Genomic DNA, 19,931 nt, shown 5'->3' with positions numbered 1-19,931 from the left:
CAACACCTGCAGCTGGACATTTCTAACACAACTGAAGAGCAATTCTCTGGACAGCTCTTCCTCATGCTGGTTGTATCATTTGAGACCTACAACAAGGTGCAGTGGCAATATGGAAATTTTCAGAAAAAACAGTAAGGTCTGTATTGCTTCTCTGTTCATGTTTTACCCTAGCTGTCATTGGGTCTGTGAACTAAGTATATTTAAGGCTACAGAGAAGCAGCTATCAATATTTAAGGCTACTTCCTTTTGGTAGGGTAGTTTCCCTGTGCTGGTCCAACAGTGTCAGCCATATGGACAAACCTCTGAGTGCATACGAACTGATAGAAGATCTCCCTTGGAATAACATTACTGCTGCTAGTCAGTATATGCTTACAGCAGCCTCCAAACACTACATGCTAGAGTAATGGACAGGCTGCTTGTACAGTGTACATATCAGACTAGATGCTAATTAATTTCCCTGTCAAATCCTGAAGCAAAATTATCGGATGCCTGGGATCTAAGCCTTCCTAACCAACCACATTATATAGTAAGAGAAAAGAAAATCAAAATAAAATAAACATCCATCATACAAATACTAAAAACATATACATTAACATTGTAGAAGAATGACACTTGTGCCATATTCCATGGATTTTGGCTTCCTGCTGGCTCATGGGCACTGAGAACACCGAACTGAAGGCAGGCAGTGGCAGAAGCTAATAGCCACCAGCAACTCCAAGAAGGTTTCTTTTTCAGACTGTTCTACTGATTTTTTTTTTTTTTTAATTGATGGGAATGACAAAGAACAACTTCTTGTGAGAGAGCTGCAAGTGGTGCCCAATGGAATGGTTGAAGAGGTCAGATTTCTTCGTGATTTTCTCTCATGCAGGGTGCAATGAAAGAAACAGTAACCAATGAATAAAACAAGTAACCTGATGGAACCAAGCTACTTGAATGCTTTTCATCACTAAAAATGTGGAGGAATTGAGCATCTCTGCTCTAAAAGACACCCCAAGTATGTTTAGTCATCAATCCCAGGCATCATTTTTAACTAGCAGCCAAAATGTCACTCCTGCACTCTACCATCTACTGCACAGGGCAGAGGAAGCCGTCAGTCTAATATCTGCCTCCCTTGCACAGAGGTCACTGGTGCGGGGAACCAGCAGCAAGCTTTACCAAACACACCCACATTCTGGCTTTCCTTCAACAGTGTTGGACAAGAGCTCCCTGCCTCATGAGGCAGGCAGCAGCAAAGAAGAGTCCATAAAAACACCCAAACTTGAAGACGAGTATCAGAAAGTCAGAGTCCTCACATCCGGCCGGCGGTGTGCAATGTCTCGCCCCCGAACCAGTGTTTGTTCAGTGCTCCCTGCAGACTGGATGTGGCCTGAAACAGGCGGGCGAAGCTCACCTCTGCCCGGTGTGGTTCCTGTTCACCTCCGTGTTTAAGGCCAAGTTGTGTAGGAAGAGAAAAAGCTGCCACCACACTTGATTTCTGTTCTGCTGATGCTGTAGAGAAGAACAGTTAAAGCAAGGTTATTTATATTTCTAAAATTGCAACATACCACTTCTCTTTTCCAATAACAACTCAGTTACACTTTTCAAGAGCAGACACTTTAATCCCATCAGCATAACAAGGGGGTGCAGCAAGGGATGAGGGGAGAGAGGGAAATGATAAGTTCTCCAGAAATAATTGTAGCTCTAACATTACAAAAAGAAAAGAGCAGACCCTTTATGCATTGTGCACAAGAGGATTAAAGTTTTTTTTTGCTTGTAGGATTTCGCAGAGTTTAGCCAAGTGCTGTTTTTAATCAGATTGGCTTCTGAGCCTTTCAAAAGCCCCAGCTGCATGAACAAACAACCTTTTTTTTTTTTTTTTTTAAAAAAAAGCCCCCCTTCACCCCAAAAGTAAAAAAAAGAAAAAAATATAACTGGTGATCCATCTGTAAGTGATTTGACACCGTGAAGGTCAAAGGGTTAATCTTCAATTTAAACCACACTGCTGAGACAGCAAAACTCTGATTTCATCTAGTACAAGAAAACACATTCGTGCACACACACACTCCCCCACCCTCCCCCCACCACATTTTCCTTCCCAGCATCTCCAAGATAATACTGCCCTTTTTATAGCCACTTTTGACAGTAAGCCATAAATAATCAGCCTTGGAGCCCTTTCCTACTGACTGGAGCCAATTAAACCTTAAGCAAGAACATACTTGAAAACACACAAAAAACCAAAACCAAGAGGTTATTTCAGGTCCCATTGTCAAGGAAGAAACATGGGAGTTGAATTTCAGGGGGACACCAGACTACATAATGCAGCTTTGGGACAGGGACGCTGTTCCTCCTTTTGTTATATGTAATCACCCCTGAAAAAGTGGCTCTGATTATACCCCCACCTTCCTGCACTTTAATGGCATCTCATACAAACAGGTGGGTTTCTCCTTACATTGCCCAGTCTGGGATAGTATTTCACCTCAATAACCAACTCTATTAGAAGTCAGTCTTCATTTTCTCATCCAGAATTCCATATTTGCTAAGCAGGCATGATCATTTCTGGAAAACAAAACAAACCAGCCCAAATCTCCACCCCCTACCCCCCTCCCCAATCCCCAGCAGATGAGGAAACAGAAGACTGGCTTCCCACAACTTTGCCTCAGTACACAGGAGTTCATAAAAGAGCACTGAAGCACATTATATGAACAAGATGTTTCAACTCAGATTAGCCCAACAGGGCAGAACTACACAGTTGCAAGGCATTTTTTTACATAATCACAAATAAGAGAGTTGCAACTGGAATTGGTGCACTGGAGATGTGTCAATAGACAGCTCTTCAAAGCCCTTCCAGATAGCCATTAAATAATGTTTGTATTCCAGTGTGAGTAGATCTGTGCCATTTGAATCACAAGCATACACAAAACAGGCTTCCAGAAAACCTGTATTCATCTTGCATCTTAGAAGTGGGTCGTTATTCTTGCCCTCAGGACTTAACAAGAAGAAGAAATCGGTTTGGAAAAGTCTGCACATATCCCAGTACACATTTCAAGAGCACTGTGTTTGTAGCATAACCTGTAAGCAGTGGCTCTAGAGCCTGCTATTATTTATTTCAAAGTAACTAGTCCTGGGTTCAGTCCTTACTGATTGCACAGGCATTGCTAGGTTTACAGGTGAAAACAATCTTTTAGAAACTGTCCTGCAGGACTGGGTTTAAAACCACTAATTTGGTCTCAAAAAGCAAAAGCAAAATTTCTGTTTTATGGCTCGCATTTCAGTTTGACCAGGTTTGCCCTTCCTCATCAAGCTCCAGAGATTCTTAGCACCCTCCTCCACACAGCCACACTCATAAAACTGCTCAAACTGCACAGGGAACCACAATGTCCCCGTAACATCTAGGTATCATTTTTTTATCAAGCTATTACAGCTTAGGCAGATTCCTTAAACAGAGATTTTTGGGTAGGGCCTCAATGAAGTGGCATGCAAGAACAAAGTGGTCTTTTGCAGTTTCCATGAGCAAGGAACTATGCTAGGAGAGCATAGTGGACAAACATATTGCAGATGCTCTGAAGACAATCTGCTTTGTTAGATTATTTTATTCTATTGGCAGCCAAGAGAGTAAAAAATTGCCTTATAGAGACTTAGTAAGGGAAAGGAAAAAGGATGTTTACAACTTGGTACAGAAATCCTAACTTTGAAATACATCTCAGCTTCATTGGTGGACCCTCTCTAATGGAAACTCTCATGGAATTTTTATAAAGTGGATTAATCTGGAGGCACACAAGAGGAGTCCTGATCTGGCATGTACAGTTTTACTATTGCACACTGTTGGGAGTGTGAAATAGTTCTTACATAAACACATGCAAGAATCCCCATAATAATGTCCTCCTTCATGTAGGAAGCTGCTTTGTGCTTCTCATACAATAACAGGTTTCTAATTATTCTGGATCCTCAAGTTTTATACCTCACCTCAGGAGAAAAGGATTACCTGCTCTTTCCAGCAATAGGTAAAGGAGGCCATGTTCTGAAAAAAACAGTGGAAGAACTGAGACTGAGCTCATATGCCTTTTTTTAATTTTTTTTTTAAGGGGGGAACTTTTTGAGGAAGGTATAGAGTTTTGGTTTTATCTGGTAAATAAGAATTTTAGAACTGCACTTTATGATGGTTTACAGGCCTGCAAGAGAATCAGTGGAATGTGATAAGGCAAATACTGAGAAAACCTCTAATATGTATTTTACATTATATTCTATTGTGTTTATTTCACTGCCTCTTGAAGTCACTTTTTGGTACAGCATTTTTGTCCTTTTCCAATTAAAACTGTTTCCTGTATTTGCCTGTAGGCAAATACACTCAAAGAGATTTCCATGCAAGAGCAGAATAGGAAATATTTTACCCTTGGTCCTCCTTGCTTATAAGAAGCATGACATCCCAACTACATTGAGGGCAGCCTTCAAGGTTTTATTCCTAGACCTAGGGCTTGTTTGTATTTCCCTAGGTCTGCATTCAGCCAGCATGTTCTTCCATGGTGGTGTGGTCCCACACACACTTTCACTGGCCCATGTACTGGAGCAGCTCACTCACAATGTCCTCTCCCCACCGCAGTGCTGGAACGTGAACTAGAGCAGCACAGTGATCAAGGCCAGAACTAATCTGATAAAGAAGTTGCCTTAACTGTTTAACAGGTCATACTAAACTATCTGATCCATGCATCATGTACTCAGTCTGATGCTTGTTCTAGGACTACAGAAAGATGATGACCTGTGAAGAGGACCAAACTGGGACTACATGCTTCAGCAGCAAGCCCAGCTAATGGGGTTTGTAGTTATAGCTTCACTTCTGGGCTGATCTGCTTTCTGTGGTAATAATTCAGTATGGGACAAGAGCCACAGAATGGAATGGCAGATATTATTTGCAGTAAACTATTTATGGAAAGAACTACAAAATGTCCTTTTCACAAGTTTCTATGTCTTTTCCCTCAGATGTGCTTCAGCCAAGACCAAAATTCTTCAATATTTCAAGATTGAGGGGTTTTTGGTATGGTATAATTTAGCTGTCAGGATGGACAGAAAACCCAGAAGAGTGATTCCACAAACTTGGCATATATTTTTTTTAATGTGATATGTTTAGAGACATTTTTCTACGATTCATAACTATTGTGACACTGGTGTATCATTTCCCTAAGCTTCACAAGGGTGATTTGCCCTTTATCAAAATAACTCAATCCTCAGAGTCACTACTGCACAAAAATACCAGGGATGAACACTTTGGCACCTCTATGTGGGAGCAACAAAATAACCCATTTGAGGCTTCCTTCCCAAGAAGGAAAGAAGCCCCCTTTTGCCCTCTAAACTAACTGTAACTAAAGAAGAGTAGACTTGTGAATACAGTAAGTCAACACAAAGCTGGAAACACATAAAACCATTTCCTATTGCAGCTGCTGCTTTTTAAAGGGGATATCCTTAAGAGACTGTCTGTCTGAAATGTTAGCATGAATGCTTCAATGAGTCACAAGAAAAGGCCATTTTACAGGAAAAGTGTTCTCTGCAGCAACAGTACATTAGTGAAGCCTCTTCCATGAACTGTGCTGAACCAAAAGCCAGACTACTTGTAAACAAACACAAAAAAAAAACCATGCAAGACTTTTACTGGAAGCAAATGAATGAGGAACATGACTGACCTGACACTTAGTTCTTCCCCATAATTAATTCCTAATACATGTTTCACACTGTAAGCATACAGATACGTATCTACCAAATAGCACCCCAGACATCAAAACTTTTTGTACTCCTACCAAGCCCTTGCACAGGGTGATCAAAGGGAAGATCAGGACAGGTGACGCACTTCAAAGAAAATGCTGTCCCTTTTACACAGCCCCTTGAATCCACAAGCATAAATGTTTAACAGATTAATAAGACTCATTTTTACACTTGATATACACGTGCCATTAACATCCCCGTTTAAAAAAGTAGATATGCTTGTCATATACACATGTTGTATGTGGGTCTGTCTGGTACACTCTGTCCACCCTCTTGATCTCATGGGCAGCTTCTGACTTTGCTTCATAGTTTCCAGACAATTAATGGTCATATTCTGATCCCATCTTAACTAGAAGGATGAATATGGCCGTAAATGGTGCTGTGAGAGCAAAACAAGAATAATGGCATATGTATACATAAAAACATTATTCTTCCTTTAATGACTAATATAAGTATTAGCAACAAGTCGTTGAGACTGTATTTATTCACTGAATACAAAAATACTTGCACACCAGGAGCAGTTGCTGACTCATCGCTGAAGGCTGTTTGGCTGCCAGGTGGCTGGAGGCATATTGTGCTACCACAAAATATGCTTTAGCTTAGAAAGACTAGAAAGTCACAGTCCCCAAGGCAACAGAGGTTACAGAAGGTGTCCCCTACTGGAGAGAGAAATGCAGACCATTGGAAGTCAAATACAAATCTTTCCAGCTGTGATTCCTAATGACCAAAGTATAATGCATGTGTAGAACCAGCAGAGTAAAAAAGGAGGCAGTAACACAGGAAAAAAATGAAAGAGGAGCTCAGCCACATGGTTTCTCATGGTAACACATCAAAGAGGATGAGAGACCTTCCTCAGGAAACACCATGTTTCTGTCATGCAATGACTCTTACATGGGACTGAACTTGTAGTAAAAGGAGCAGTCATCTCAAATACTGCTTCCTTTCTCGTGAGCCTCCATCAGACTTTGCAACAAGACAGGGCAACACGTGTGTTTACGGAGAGAGGACAGAACTGGGCAAAGCCAAAAGGATGCAGGGTGCAGGGGACCCCCAAACCCATGTATGGGCTGCCCGGCCCAAGGATGGGAGCGAGCACAGACTGGGGCACTGGCCCTGAGCAGCACACAGCGAGGGCTGTTGCCCCGAACCTGCTGCGGTGCGCTGCGCAGGTGAGCCCTTCCTCAGCTTTCTCGGCGTTTGAAAACAAACAGGCGGCCACTCGCGCCTTCCTCTGCAGCGCGGGCAGGAAGGGGAAGCAGACAGCCGCCATGGCAACAGCCAGCTGACGGCAACCTGGGAAGGGCAGCCACCGGCCACCGCGTTCCCAGGCCCTCAGCCTTCCCCTCCTTCCCCATCCCGAGGGGCACGCCGGCTTATTTTCCACAAATACGGTAAATAAAGATCCCGCATTTCCACAGAACTGCGCTTGATACCACTCTGTACCTGCGGCACGGGGTCCGGCACGGCTCACCCCCGAGCTCTGTGTGTGTGTGAGTGTGGGTGTGTGTGTGTGAGTGTGGGTGTGTGAGTGTGCTGGAAGAGGTGCCCGGGAGCAGACACCCTGCACCGCCCAGTCACAGCCGGCAGCTGCAAGAGTTTTTGACTCTTTTAGGGGTTTGTTGATTGAACCTGCGTGTGATGGGGCAGAGCTGTTCCACAGCTCCCGGTGTTCATCGCCTGCCCTGAGCGGGCCGCGGGACCCGCTGACCTGTGTTTGGCATCCATTCCTTCACCAGCAGAAGGGAGGTGCTCCCAAAACTGCTCACTGCTGCGGAGACCCCCCCTAGTGATTAAAGTCTGCCTCGGGGTTTGCTTAGAATAACACTTTAAAAGTTTTTACAGGAAAAATATCCTGGCGCGGGGGGCGGGGTGGCGCGGGCCGCCCGGCTGCGCGGGAGGCGGCGGGAGGGCAGGTGCAGGGCTGGAGCCTGCGGGCAGCGCGCTCCCGTCAGCAGCGCCGATGAGTCACGGGCTAAATTTAGCGAGCGATATAAACACAGCCGCCGAGCGCAACACGGCCCGGCCGGGCCTCGCACGCACCGCCCGCTCCTCCGAGCCCGCCGGCCGCCCCGGCCCTCGGGGGGCTCCAGCCCCATTGCCAGCACGCCCTCGGGTCTGCCTCCCGTCACGGGAAACCTAACTAGGCTTAACAGCAGTTGCCTCGCTGCTTGTTTTTGGATCGCTATTTTTTTCTGCCGTGGTCTGGTCCTCGGAAGGATTCCTTTGCCACTGGTGAGGCAGCTACTGAGGACAAACAAACAAACAAACAAACCCCCAACATTCAAGCGGAGACTATAAAGGCTGGCAGGACATTCCTCCTCGGTGGCTTGAAACAAAAGAGAACTCTGCATTTGGGCACTTGCTTTCCTGTCTTTCCACCATAAAATTTAATTGAGTAAAATACAAACATGCACGCTCCCCACCGTAAATAATCAGTCCAAACATCTCATCATCCCCCTCAGAGATGGCACTATCTTAATAAGATCAACCAACCTAGGTGGAGGACTGGAGGCAGAACAACTAGGTTCCTATCAGCAATCCTTGTATGATCTCAGTCAAGTTATAACCTGCATTTTCTACTCTCCCACAATAAAAAATAAGTGAGGCATTACCACAATTATTTCTTAATTGAAAAGTAATTTCTCAGCTGTCACACTGCTACAAGCAGAAAGCATGTTACCACTGTCACAGTGCTGTGAGAGCTGAGGAAATCCAGAAGAACCTGCGGAGACTGAAGGGGTTGTGCAGGAGAGACAGCAGCACTGAACACTGATGTTGGAAACACTGCAGAACAATTCACCTTCACTGTCTCAAAGAACTGTTTTGTGCTCTTTATTTTGGACAATCTTGGTCTTTTGAGGATGTGGCCCCACTGCCTCAAGACAGTCCTGTGTCCAGTGGGATTCATGGCACACAGTTGCACAGAGCTTGCACGGCTCTCCTGCCACCCAGCTCCTTTATCCTCTGCCCACTTTCTCCACCAGAGCTAGGCAAGAAGTTTTACTTTTTAACATTATCCCCTATTTTAAGCAGGAACATACATGTAATATATTTAAATATTTTGTCAGCTGAAAGCATAGAACAGGCTAGATTAGGATGATGTTGAAATTTTGTGGGTTTTATTAAACTGATATACAGTGATTATATATTACTTGCATTAAGAGTTTGTATAGCCCAGCCTCCAGCAGCAGCCTTACATGGCTGCCTGAGGAAAAGCTAAGGACAAGTACATGCAATAGCTTCCACTAGTACTCTCTTTCAGCATCTAACTAGTTTGAGCTTAGGATTTCCTGAGTCAGATCTGGTTTCTGTTTATTTAATGTCTGCTTCAATGGCCATAAACTTGTCTCAGTTTCCCTTGAACCCAGATAAAGTACCGGGATGCACAATATGCCTTGACAAGGAGCTCCACAGCTTTCACCTGTTGCATGAAAAATGACCTCATTTACTTTGAGCTGGCTCCCACTAGTTTGACTTGATTTTGCCTAGTTCTTGTACTGGGAGAAATTAGACTATTCATCTCCTTCACGTCACTTTTGATTTCTGTTTAATATTGCTTCCCTCTTGGTTTGTATCTTTTTTTTAGGCTTAGCAGTCCTAGCCCATTTTTTCATATGGAAGTTCTATCATCCGTCTTTCCCTTCTCTGAACCTTTTCCAGTTCTGCTGCATCATTTTTGGATGAAGAAAACCAGAACTTCATATAACATTCATGATATGGTAGAAACACAAATTAATACAGTGGCATAATTATGTTCTTATTCTCAATGTCTTTTCTTAGCATACCAAAGAATACAATTTCAGACTAGATGTGAAATGGTCCAGCATGTTTCTGTTAACCTACATGTCAAGTAATCAGCTCCACAGGCAGCAGGATTTCAAAACAGGTGCTAGGCAAGGGGCAGCAAATTGTTGTGTCATTTGTATGCATGGGGAAGGTACATGTCCAAGCCCACCTCTTCCTTTATTTGTCAAAAATGTAAAGAAAGGGAAAAAAAAAAAGAATAAAAGAAAAATATGTGTCCATCTCCTTATATCAAATTTCTGACTCCACTGACCATAAGACTGGCCCCTTCCTGTCTTCAAGCCTAGGACTCCAATTCCATAGCCCTGAAAGAACTTTGTTTTACATCTCAGGCTTCCCAAACTCACACCCACCCTAACCCCTTCCCTTTAAACTGGGCTCACTAACTTCAGGAGTTCTCTCCTTCACCATGTTTGTGCATCCTCAGCTGGAGATTTGAGTCCTGCACCAGTGGGCAACACACAGAAAGCAGAGCTGAAGAGGTGGCCCACTGCTAGGCACAGAGCAGTAAGGACCAGCCAGCAGGGAAGATCCTGAAATGCACTGACCTGCTCAAGAAACAAATGCAGAAAAACACGTACCTCAGGTCTCAAAGAGACTGTAGGTACAAGTGAAGTATGTAGCTGCTGGTGCTACAGGCTTAGCTGCAGGACAGTCTGAATCTCTGCATTATTATTGGGAAGCTTCCTTGAACATTCTTCCTAAAATATAAGCTCATCAGAAAGAACAGATTCCTGCAAACAATTCCAGTGTAAAAAAAAAAAAAAACAAACAAAAAAAAACCCACCAAAAACCTGTTAAAAATGCCTGAATGTCCTTAATAATGAAAAAAGCCTGATGGAGTTTGGGATAAATTATACTCATGTAGTACCATTCTCTCACACCAATAAGTTTCTGACAAGCGGTGCAGGCTCCCTATTACATAAGTAGAAGTGTCTCAGAGGAGGCCTTGATAACTCCTATGAGACAGACAGGAAGAAGTATGCAAAACATAACACGTTTCACTTTCAAAGGAAAATAACATTTCCTTCTGGACATTTTCAGTGTCATTAGCTTGAAGCAAAGCTAGGTACATGCCTAGCTGTCTGCCCGCAGCCAGTGTAGATGCAGGTATTTGTGTTCCATGGGCTGCAGAACTCTGTTGCAGTGATGGTAAGACTTACTTGCTGAACCAATTGGGGAATTTAGAGAAAAAGTTTTCTACAGCTAGATCCACAGAGGCTTTTTGAGCATGGTCAGCATATCTAAACCAACTGCAGGATTCCTGATGTGTTGGAAAGGGACTTTGTTGTTGTTTGTAATGCACTTATTTACTCAAGAAAGCTCAGTTCTGATTCAGCATCTGGTTCTCATTGAGGCTCAGCTTTTTTTAAACTGAGCTTTCCAGATGGGTTGACTGAAGCACAAGGAGGTCAAGAGACTTGTCTGAGGTCATACAGCAAGTCAGTGGCTCTGCTTGGACCTGAGCCCAGAACTGTTCAAGGCTACCACTCATTGGCTCTGAAAGAGACAATTTTATCCCCTGTGAAGTGATCTTATCTCCATGAAGAAGAAATATGATAAAAGCAGTCCCCTCAAAACTGCAGCCTGCTTTAAAAGAGTTATTTTATTTGGAAAAAGCTATAGCGTTCCAGTGCCTCTTTGGAGCCCATCAAACTGAAGGGGTGTGATACTGATATACAGTGTCATCCACCCCACCCCTGGATAACCCTGTGCTCCTCTGGGGCAGCTTTGCTGCTGCCGCCATTCCTGGTTGTGTACTCACATCCCATCTAACAACCCCTCATGTCATGGAACACACTCTCCATTCAGCACAGGTCAAAGCCCCTCCTCAAGGCAAGGAAACCCAAGTGCACTCAGGACCTGAAGCAGAGCACAGGCACTTATTGCCATAGCCTGGACATGTGGGGTATGGGAAGTACATCCCAGCCAACCAACCAGCAGGTCCCATAAGCTCAGCTCTGTTCTCCATAACCTCAGAGCACGCTCTTGAAGCTCAGCCACAGGCTGGGCTACAGCAGCAGTTCACTGACTCCATAGCAAAGAGACACTTGCTTCAAACTGAGGAGGAGATGGCAGGTACTGGCTTGGCTCTACCTTTGTTTTCCAGGGGTAGGGTGAAAAACATAAAACAGGGAAGTTTGCTAGAAGCTACACAACCTCAATCAAGTAAGAGACAATAAAGAACTCAAGTAGACATAGATGGGTCTCACATGTCATTCACAGAGCCCTTGCAATCTAGATCAACCTCTACCAGTCTCTGCTACTTAGGAACACAGAGCATTGCTCAAGTCTTCTTACAAGAAATTCAGCATCTTAAAGAGATGAAAGACATGGAGTTCTAGGGAATGTTGTGTTATTGCTCTAGCACTGTTCTAGGGATGAAATAGCCAGGTTTTAAATTACTGTTTTCTGTTTAACATATTAATAGGAAATGAAACTCTGAAAGTGATTTTCATGCCAAAAGCAAGCATAGGTGCGGCCAATTTTCTTTTTCTTACTAGATGCATACCCAAAAATCTTTTGTATAGCCAAGAACCACAGAATAAATACCATTTAGCTCCAGAAACCCAGAGAAGAGATAACAGTGACTCTCCAGGGCTCCAGTGTAGGATGGGGTTAGGCCATGCACGCAGCAGAGTCCAATGACAATTCAGTGATGTCAGCTTCAGCAGCAATTGCCTGCTCAGTTTCTCTCTCAGCCAGGGATGTACATTAACCAGCAGCCTTTGTGTCAACACAGCCTTGCTGCTGCAGCAGCAGAATGGGAGCCATACCTGAACTGCTGGAGAGTCTCACAGAAGTCAAGAGCCATAAGAAGGCAGCTCTTGAGCTAGCTGGATGCACCATTCCAATGCTAAAAGCTTTTCCTAACTTCCACTGAAAGGGCACACACATTTTCTTTTCACAGGTTCACAGATAAATGTTTTGTAGGCTTTGAAAACAGGCAGAGCTTGTTGAAAACCAAGCTTGCTCTCTCTCAGGACTTCACAAGACCACACTGGTGTGACTAACTTTGTGGTATTCTAAATCTGATTCAAGACACCACTCTGGAAAGTTGGTTTTGACCAAATGTTTGAGACTAGCTGAAATGGGGTTTTAAAATCAGGGGTTAGTTTCACAGCAAGATAAACGACAGCCCAGTTTTCCATGCCTCAGAGACTGCCCCTTCCAAACCACAGCACATTGTGAACCGCTCACAATGTCTCCAGGGGCAGACTGCCTGCTCCTTCAGCAACGGGCTGGGCAGAGTCATTGCACATAGGACAGAGGGGGTTCTCCACGGGGGATTCATGCCAAAAGCCAAAGGAAATCCTCCATGCAGGACTGGGAGGGAAGGGATTGGGCATGACAACAAAACACTCCACAGGGATCAGTGCTTTGGACACCAATATGTGGTTCAATACTCAGTTTCCCTGACAAACAAGAAAGAATCCCTTAGCAGATCCAAATGCCAAGGCCTATCCCAGGGTCAGGCTGTGGATAACCACCGGCTGAACTACTCTGTTCTCGGGTTAAGCTTTCGAGTTGGTTTGGGTTTTGGTATTTTTTTCCCTTCGTTTTGTTTTCAAATTTAAATGGCTGAAGGCCCCCTTTACAACTTGTTGCTGTTCCAGTTCAAACAAAGAGCGCGGAGCCCCGCCCCTGGCGGGCCCCGGGGGCCGGGCCGCGCCGCCCAGCCCGGCCGGACGCCTTTGTTTACTACGGCTCCGCACGCCGGGCGGCGCGACCCGACGGCCGAGCGGGGCCGGGGCCGGTGGGCGCTCCCGGACGCGTTTCCAAGGCACGGGCATCAGATAGGGACACTCCCCCCAGTGAAGGGGGTCAAGTTACAACCAGTTCCACCAGTTCAGTGCAGGGCTCCTCTGCCAAGTTGGTTAAACCTTCCCTTTCTTGTGAGACAGCCTGGCGAGAGAGCGGGGCCTGCAGCTAACGCTGGCGAAAAGGCGCCACCAGGGAAAACCCCATTCAACCACAAACAACACGTTAAAAACCTCGTGGTAGCTCTTTATTCCTGCAGTTTGCTAAATGATATTCATAGCCCCGTCTACATTTCTACAGGCTAATCTTCCTTTTCCTTCTTTAATCATTCACCTATTAGGAGATGAATAGTCACAGAATTTCCTCATCTCTCAGGTGACACAGAGAGGACCAAGCCTTTGCTAAGCCACAAACCACACTCTCTCATCAGGACAGAGATCATCACTTACCTTTGAGAAGGGCTGCAAATGATCCTACAGTTAACAGAGGACAAACTCACTTGAAGTAGGATAAATTTTTTGTCCCTTTCTGAAGTCCAGCAAAATTTCTTCATATACAAGCAGATGCACACCCTCCTTGTTGGGTTTGCATAGAAGTGGCAAACTGCTGCCTACTGCCAAGCTTCTGCCACCTCTGACCATCTCTGTATGGGCTGAGATTTCCATTTTATCTCTACTCGAAGAGGAAGGAGAGCAAGGAAGAAAGAAAGAATCAAGGGTTCTGGGGGTAATGGTTATTTTGTTTCTTTGAACAGCAGTGTTTGGGTTTTGGTGGGTTTTTTTTGGTTTTTTGTTTGTTTGTCTTTTGGGGTTTTTTTCTTTTTGTTTTGTTTTTTAAGAAACCAAGAATCTGGAGTGCATTTTTCAGACCTGAAAGCATCTTACAGGTGTTTTTCGTGGTGTGGAAGTTAGTCACAAGTCTGAGACACTAGCTACGACTGTCTTACTAGTAGTAGCTGCTAGCAAGTCTAGTATAATCTAAATATTCTTTACAACATTACACAGAATTACTGTTAGACAACAAGGAGTGTCAGAACAGACTCTAGGCTTGCTATCACCAAGACAAGGAGCTGACAAAAGCCACTGATGGCTACATGTTCTACAGAAGAGAAGGTGGTGAGGAGAATGGAGAAAAGCAAAAGCTGTAATAAAAAGCAAGAGGAAGATCCCTGGAAAAGCCTCAAACTCCACTGCTGATGAACAGGAAGAGCTGGAATAGCAGCAGCTAACACAGAAGAGCTCCCTTCCTGGGCAGTAAATGCTGATATTCATATTCCCTCATATTCTCTTCCCTCCACCTGCCAGTATTTAGGAAGAGCAAGCTATTTAGCATAAGCAAAATCCATCAGGATACTCCTGCCATTTTATTGCTGTTGGCAGTCTGCTGTCTTAAACAACAGTTCACTTAGCTGATGCCTGGAGCAAGTCTTCAGAGTAGCACTCTTGGACAGGTAAACCCCCACTTTCCCCTCCAGAGACACCCTACCCTCTGTATGTGGAGCCGGTGGAACTGGTCGGCAATGCACTGCAACTTCCGTGCAATCTGCACCTCAGCACGTGCTTCCCGCTGACCTTCCTGAGGTTCCTCCTGGAGGTGCGGATCCAACACAAAGCCAGCTGGAGGGACATGTAAACGGTAGCCAGCACTCCCTACAAAACAGATCAGAAGAGTCATTCTTCCAGTGCAAAGAATATCTTTTTTGCTCAGTACACTTCATGGAGGAAAGAACTGTACATAGTCCTAAAAGTCTAGTTCCTGGAGGCCAAACAATGACTGTATACTGTAACACAGTGCAGTAAAAGATTTGCTCAGCTTTCATACAAACTTATATTGATTAAACAGAGCATAGTCAAATGAGTGACAGGATCTTAAAATTTATTCCTTTTGCTTGTTTACAGCTCAGCCAAGCACTGTAGCTTGGGGTATTTTAAATGACAGTCTTGCAGTTTTGCGGAATCTCTGCCTCAAGTTGTCTCCACTCAAAGGTACAAGTATCTTTTGTGTCAAGTCTTTTCTCAGTTTTCTGTTATTTAGTGATTTTAATTAAAGCTTAATTGGATACACAAAGCTGAGTGTAACCAAAACCCCTCAGTTACTAGTAAAATACTGGATGGACATGCTACTTATCCAGCAACTTTAACTCCAGTGAAGAGCCTACAAGCTATAACTTTTTTGCGTCTTCTTCTCTCCAGCGAAAAATTCTAGGAGTTTCCACTTACTATGTGGATGAGACAGACCATTGGTAGTTAAAAATGTAGGCAAATTGTAGAATATGAAGTACAGTGAACATCTGGACATCTAGCAGTAAAATCAAATGTGATAGAATAAAGCCAAAAAGAGAGAGAGGGAATATTAAAGACAAGCAGAAGCAATGAGCAAGTGTCTGGTTCTTGCAGTGGACAAGCAAGGGTAAGAAAATACAAGTTGTCTTTCTTGAGGGAGTAGGACTAAAGCAAAATAGTTTCAGTCCTTTAATAAAACGCCCTAATGAAAGAGACCTTGCTTGATTGGGGAAATGCTAAAGGGACAGTTTCTTTGCTGCAAAGCTAGTGACACAGGAGTGCTCTTACCATAGAAGAGTCTCCTTGGCTCTTCAGTGACTCCACAAGGCAACATAACATCCTGACTGGAAGAGGATGGGCTGAGTGTTTGAGTTGCCTTGTCCTGCTGCTCAGGATGCCTGATACCGGGACCACAGCAGTGTGTGAGGGGGAATAGTTGAAACCTCCCCAGAAGGCAGCTGTAGGACTGGTTCTGTGTGAAAAAGCCAGTTGCAGTCATCTCACCAGGCTGACCTGCAAGTCCAAAGTCATCAGAGTGAAACACGTCATCGTCCAGCCCATCCAGGCTAGAATAGTCCTCTTCCAGGTAGCTGGGGCGATCCATTGCTCCTGCAATAAAGGGACATTTGAGGAAACAGCTAAGACACAAGAATGTTGTCCAGGAGAGAATGCCCTCTGCTCCAACAATAAAATACAACCAATTTTACCAGACCTTCCCTCTTCCCCGCTTCCCAGTGCTGCCCATCTGCATGGACAGGAGAGGTGAGGGACCTGTGGTGAAGGTCAAGGCTTTGCAGAAAGTCCTCAGGGGCTAGGTCAGAGAGAGACAAAGTTCACACGTGTATAAGTCCACCCACAGCTCCAATTCCACACCTGCTCACAAGTAGAGAGCCAACCCCCAACCTCAGCACATAGAAACAGAAAAGATGTTTAAGAAGCAACCCATATTCTTCTAATAGCCTCATGGCCAGTCAGCTTCTTTGGGGGTCTGCTTTGTTTTGGCCTGCCATATTTGAACTTTATGGTATATCCCGTTCACTTTTTCCCACCTATTTCTTACTGATGAAGAAAAGCTCTTGTAATCATAAGGCTGCAAGGACAGATTTTTAAGAAACACCAGTGGTTGCAAAACTTAAGAGTTGTCAAAGCCACTTCTGTGAAGCTCTCCATTACTTCTCCCTATGAGGGCCAACTTTCCTTTCAACTTCTCATTTCTCCCCTCAGCTCAACTTAAGACATGTCCCAAACTTGGCAGCATAGTCACTTCCTTATCCGTCTTACCCTCAAGCCTACATGCACTGTTAGTGCAATGGTTCATCCTACTACTAAAGAAAAACATGGCTGGTGCCAGTGTTTAAAGCAGAATTTCTGTAGCTGCCACAGTAAACACTCCTGAGCCCTGTTACAGCACAAAGCTGAACAAAGACGACAGAGGGGAAAAACCCCCATGAACCCTAAATCACTATTTCAGAGCTCTTTGTAAACATAATGCAATTAGAAGCAGTATTACCAAAAAATGCCACAAGTCCCTTTACTGTTACCTGTGCATCTAACCCAATTGGAAGACAGACTCCTAAGAGATCCATCTCCAGGATTTCCACCCAGTTCCAAACAAGGCAGTGAAATTCAACTCTTCATGTCTCTTCCTTTGCTCTGGTTTGCGAAGCATTTAACAGAACGGAAGACTAGCAAGAGGAATTTCAGGCCTGAAGGAGACATTAATAATAATTTTATAAGGATGTGTTCAGTGCTGCCCTTGGTGCTCCCATCTCCCCCCAGGTGAGCAGCATGCAGGACACCAGCATGCTAGAGACAACAGGACCAAGCAGTGCAAGAACTGTTTCTGCAGGGCTCTGGCTTGGGGGGACTATGGCTATTTAAGTTGCTGCATCTCAGCAGCTCACGCAACTGAGCCACAACTCACAATGAAGTTTCTGCAGAGCAGAACAGGTACCAGCCCCACAGCTGGATGCAGCTCTGCTGGATGACAGCAGTGGCAGAGCATTCATAACATTCTCATCCATGGCTTAATGTAGCACACTGAAAGGAGTTATGGGCCCCAAGAGGCAGGCATGGATGATCTCCTTGCCAGCTCTTCTTCTGGATCAGTCACCTGACTGAGAGGCAGGCAGGAATGTATTTTCTCTTTGCAGGAAAGTTTGCCAGATCTCATCTGTCAGCCTCACTGGGACACGGGCATTCCTCAAAGAAAGTGCAACAAAGGCACAAACCCCAAATAAAAGCGGGTTTAAAGAGCAAGAAGTTTTACTCGACCTCCTGCAACACGGTCCGACCCTTTTGCAGAGCTTTGCAGAGAATGCCGAGGTAGCGCAAAGGACTGCTCGTCCTACAACTCACTGGAACTCCTCCTACAACCTCCAAACGCAGCTCACGCTGGGAGCCACAGACACCGCACAGCTCGGGCTACGGGTCTTTGCCCGGGCAGCACCCGCGCCTCCAGTGCCGTGTCCTACCCACGGCACTTCCTCGCACAAGCCAGCGGCGACAGCCGCGGGCCGGGGCAGCGCACGCCCGCGCTGACAGGCGGCGGGCCGGGAGCGGAGGGAGGGCTCAGCGCACACGTGCGTGCCAGCGTCTCAAAACAAAGCTGGCCGGCCTCGCTTCGCCGCCGCTGGCCGCCTTTAACTCTTCTCCGCCCGGACTCCAGCCCGCAGATGTGCCCCCGGCCAAGAGGTTTAACGCGGCTCCTCCGGGCAGCGCCGTGGGATGAGACTCCCGAGCTCGGCGGGCTGCCCGGGAGGGGCAGCGCTGGCTGTGGAATCAGCCATCGCCTACATCAGCGAATCGGCTGCTTTCTCAGCGGCCACCGAGCTCACTCCTCGCCCGCACCCTCCCTCTTTCTTCCCGCTCCCCAGCGGGCGCGGGACTCCGGGCAGGACTGGCCGGGCTGGGGCTGCCCCGAGGCGAACCCCCTTCCCTGTCACGATCGCGCCTGGCCTCGGCACCGCCCTCACCGGCGACCTGGCACAGAGCGGCCGGCCCCAGTGGCGAAGGCACTTACCGGGCACCCACCGAGAACGGGACGGGCGTCCCGCGGGGACGGGGCGTCCCGGGAGGAGCCGCCGCCGCTGCCGCCTCCACACCGCCAAACTGCGGCCAGCGCCGGCGGGCGCGCCGCGAACAGCTGACGGCAGCCCCGCCCCCGCCGCGCCCCGCCCCGCCCCCGCCCGGCAGCCAATGGGCGGGGAGGGGCGGGGCCGGCGCGCGGCGGAGGCGGGGCTGCCCAGGTGGGAGCAGCGCGGGCTCGCGCCGGCGCCTCAGCGGGACGCGCCGCGCGCGCCTCGGCCGCGGCTCGGAGTGCTCCCGCAGCCAGCCCCGGCACCGGCCGCAGCCCCTGGGCTGGCCTTAGGTCCGGTGGGAGTGCCTCTCCGGGTAGTAGGTTTCCAACAAAACTTTGGTTTTTCAGCTTTAAATGACTTAGAAAGTTCTTCCTGACTTGTAAAGTCTGAACGACGAGGTGTGATGGTCGAGGAGTTCTTCGCAGTGTGTTGTGCTCTTTCCTGTAGATGAGAACGACTACAGGACTACACAGGGTTAAAGAATTAAACTAATAAGGATAATTTCTTTATAGTGCTTGCTGTGGAGCCCCTTCGATGAGATTAGGATAAAAAACCCAAGCCTCATGCTGCAAAAAACAGCTCGGTGCATTTACCTTTACTCCGCCAATGATTTATCAGCTCCCCCTGTAATCAGTGGCAAAAATCTCACCATGTTAAGAGAGGCAGGACCCAGCTCCTTGGCGCAGAGCAGCACCCTGTCAGGCTGTTTTTAAAACCCTACGTAACAAGATCGCTTGGAAGGGAGGTTTTAAAACCCAGCTGGCAGCTGAGTAATGTTAATTGCTGTCAAGTCTGCCACACAGTTACTGAGGTTTGTAACTTAAACTCAGGGGAGGGGTTAGATTGCAAACCGATGGCTGGCAAGGTGAGGCGAATTACTACGTTTTCCTCGTATCACATTGTCCTGGGCAGGCTCACAGAGCCTCTCCAGTTAAAAGTTTCAGAGTCACTATGATTTTGAGTGAGGTATTTACAGTTGCCATTAATAGATTAACCAGCTAATAATGTTCATTGTCTCCAAGAACCCATTTCTTTGTGGTTCTTGTCCAAGTGTTCATTTCAACTCTTTTATTTGCCAGAAGGCTTGAGTCTCCTTATTTACAAGAAGGTCAGATCATATTTGACTTGTACGTCACCACCAAGTAAAAGAGAAAAAAATATCTTTCCTTTAATTTTCAGTAAGGGGCAAGGTTCCTAAATTAATTAAGCCTTTTTGTTCACTTTTGATAGTCAAGGGAGTTGTGAGTAGGAGAAGAAATTGATATTTAAAAAA

At 46.0% G+C, this 19,931-nt stretch overlaps 1 protein-coding gene across 8 annotated transcripts; it reads right to left on the bottom strand.

Annotated features, from left to right (window-relative positions):
• Nucleotides 1-769: 769 nt before the first annotated feature.
• BMF (Bcl2 modifying factor) lies at nucleotides 770-19,333 on the bottom strand. Of its 8 annotated transcripts, none has more exons than XM_085580347.1 (5): nucleotides 18,601-18,693; nucleotides 17,120-17,284; nucleotides 15,867-16,187; nucleotides 14,782-14,945; nucleotides 770-1,488 (listed from the first exon to the last, which is right to left on the bottom strand). In XM_085580347.1, the coding sequence occupies exons 3-5, from the start codon at nucleotides 16,180-16,182 to the stop codon at nucleotides 1,387-1,389; spliced, it is 582 nt and encodes a 193-aa protein (XP_085436473.1). In that variant the 5' UTR covers nucleotides 16,183-16,187; nucleotides 17,120-17,284; nucleotides 18,601-18,693; the 3' UTR covers nucleotides 770-1,386. The 8 variants fall into 8 exon arrangements, with proteins under 8 accessions (XP_085436473.1, XP_077640209.1, XP_085436474.1 ...); XM_077784083.2 differs by having other exon boundaries at nucleotides 15,867-16,091; XM_085580348.1 differs by having other exon boundaries at nucleotides 18,612-18,693.
• Between the last annotated feature and the right edge of the window lie 598 nt (nucleotides 19,334-19,931).

Source organism: Lonchura striata, chromosome 5, assembly GCF_050655825.1.
Source record: "Lonchura striata isolate lonStrDom1 chromosome 5, ASM5065582v1, whole genome shotgun sequence".
In the NCBI taxonomy this organism is placed as follows: Eukaryota; Metazoa; Chordata; class Aves; order Passeriformes; family Estrildidae; genus Lonchura; species Lonchura striata.
This window is presented reverse-complemented; position numbering and strand designations above follow the sequence as displayed.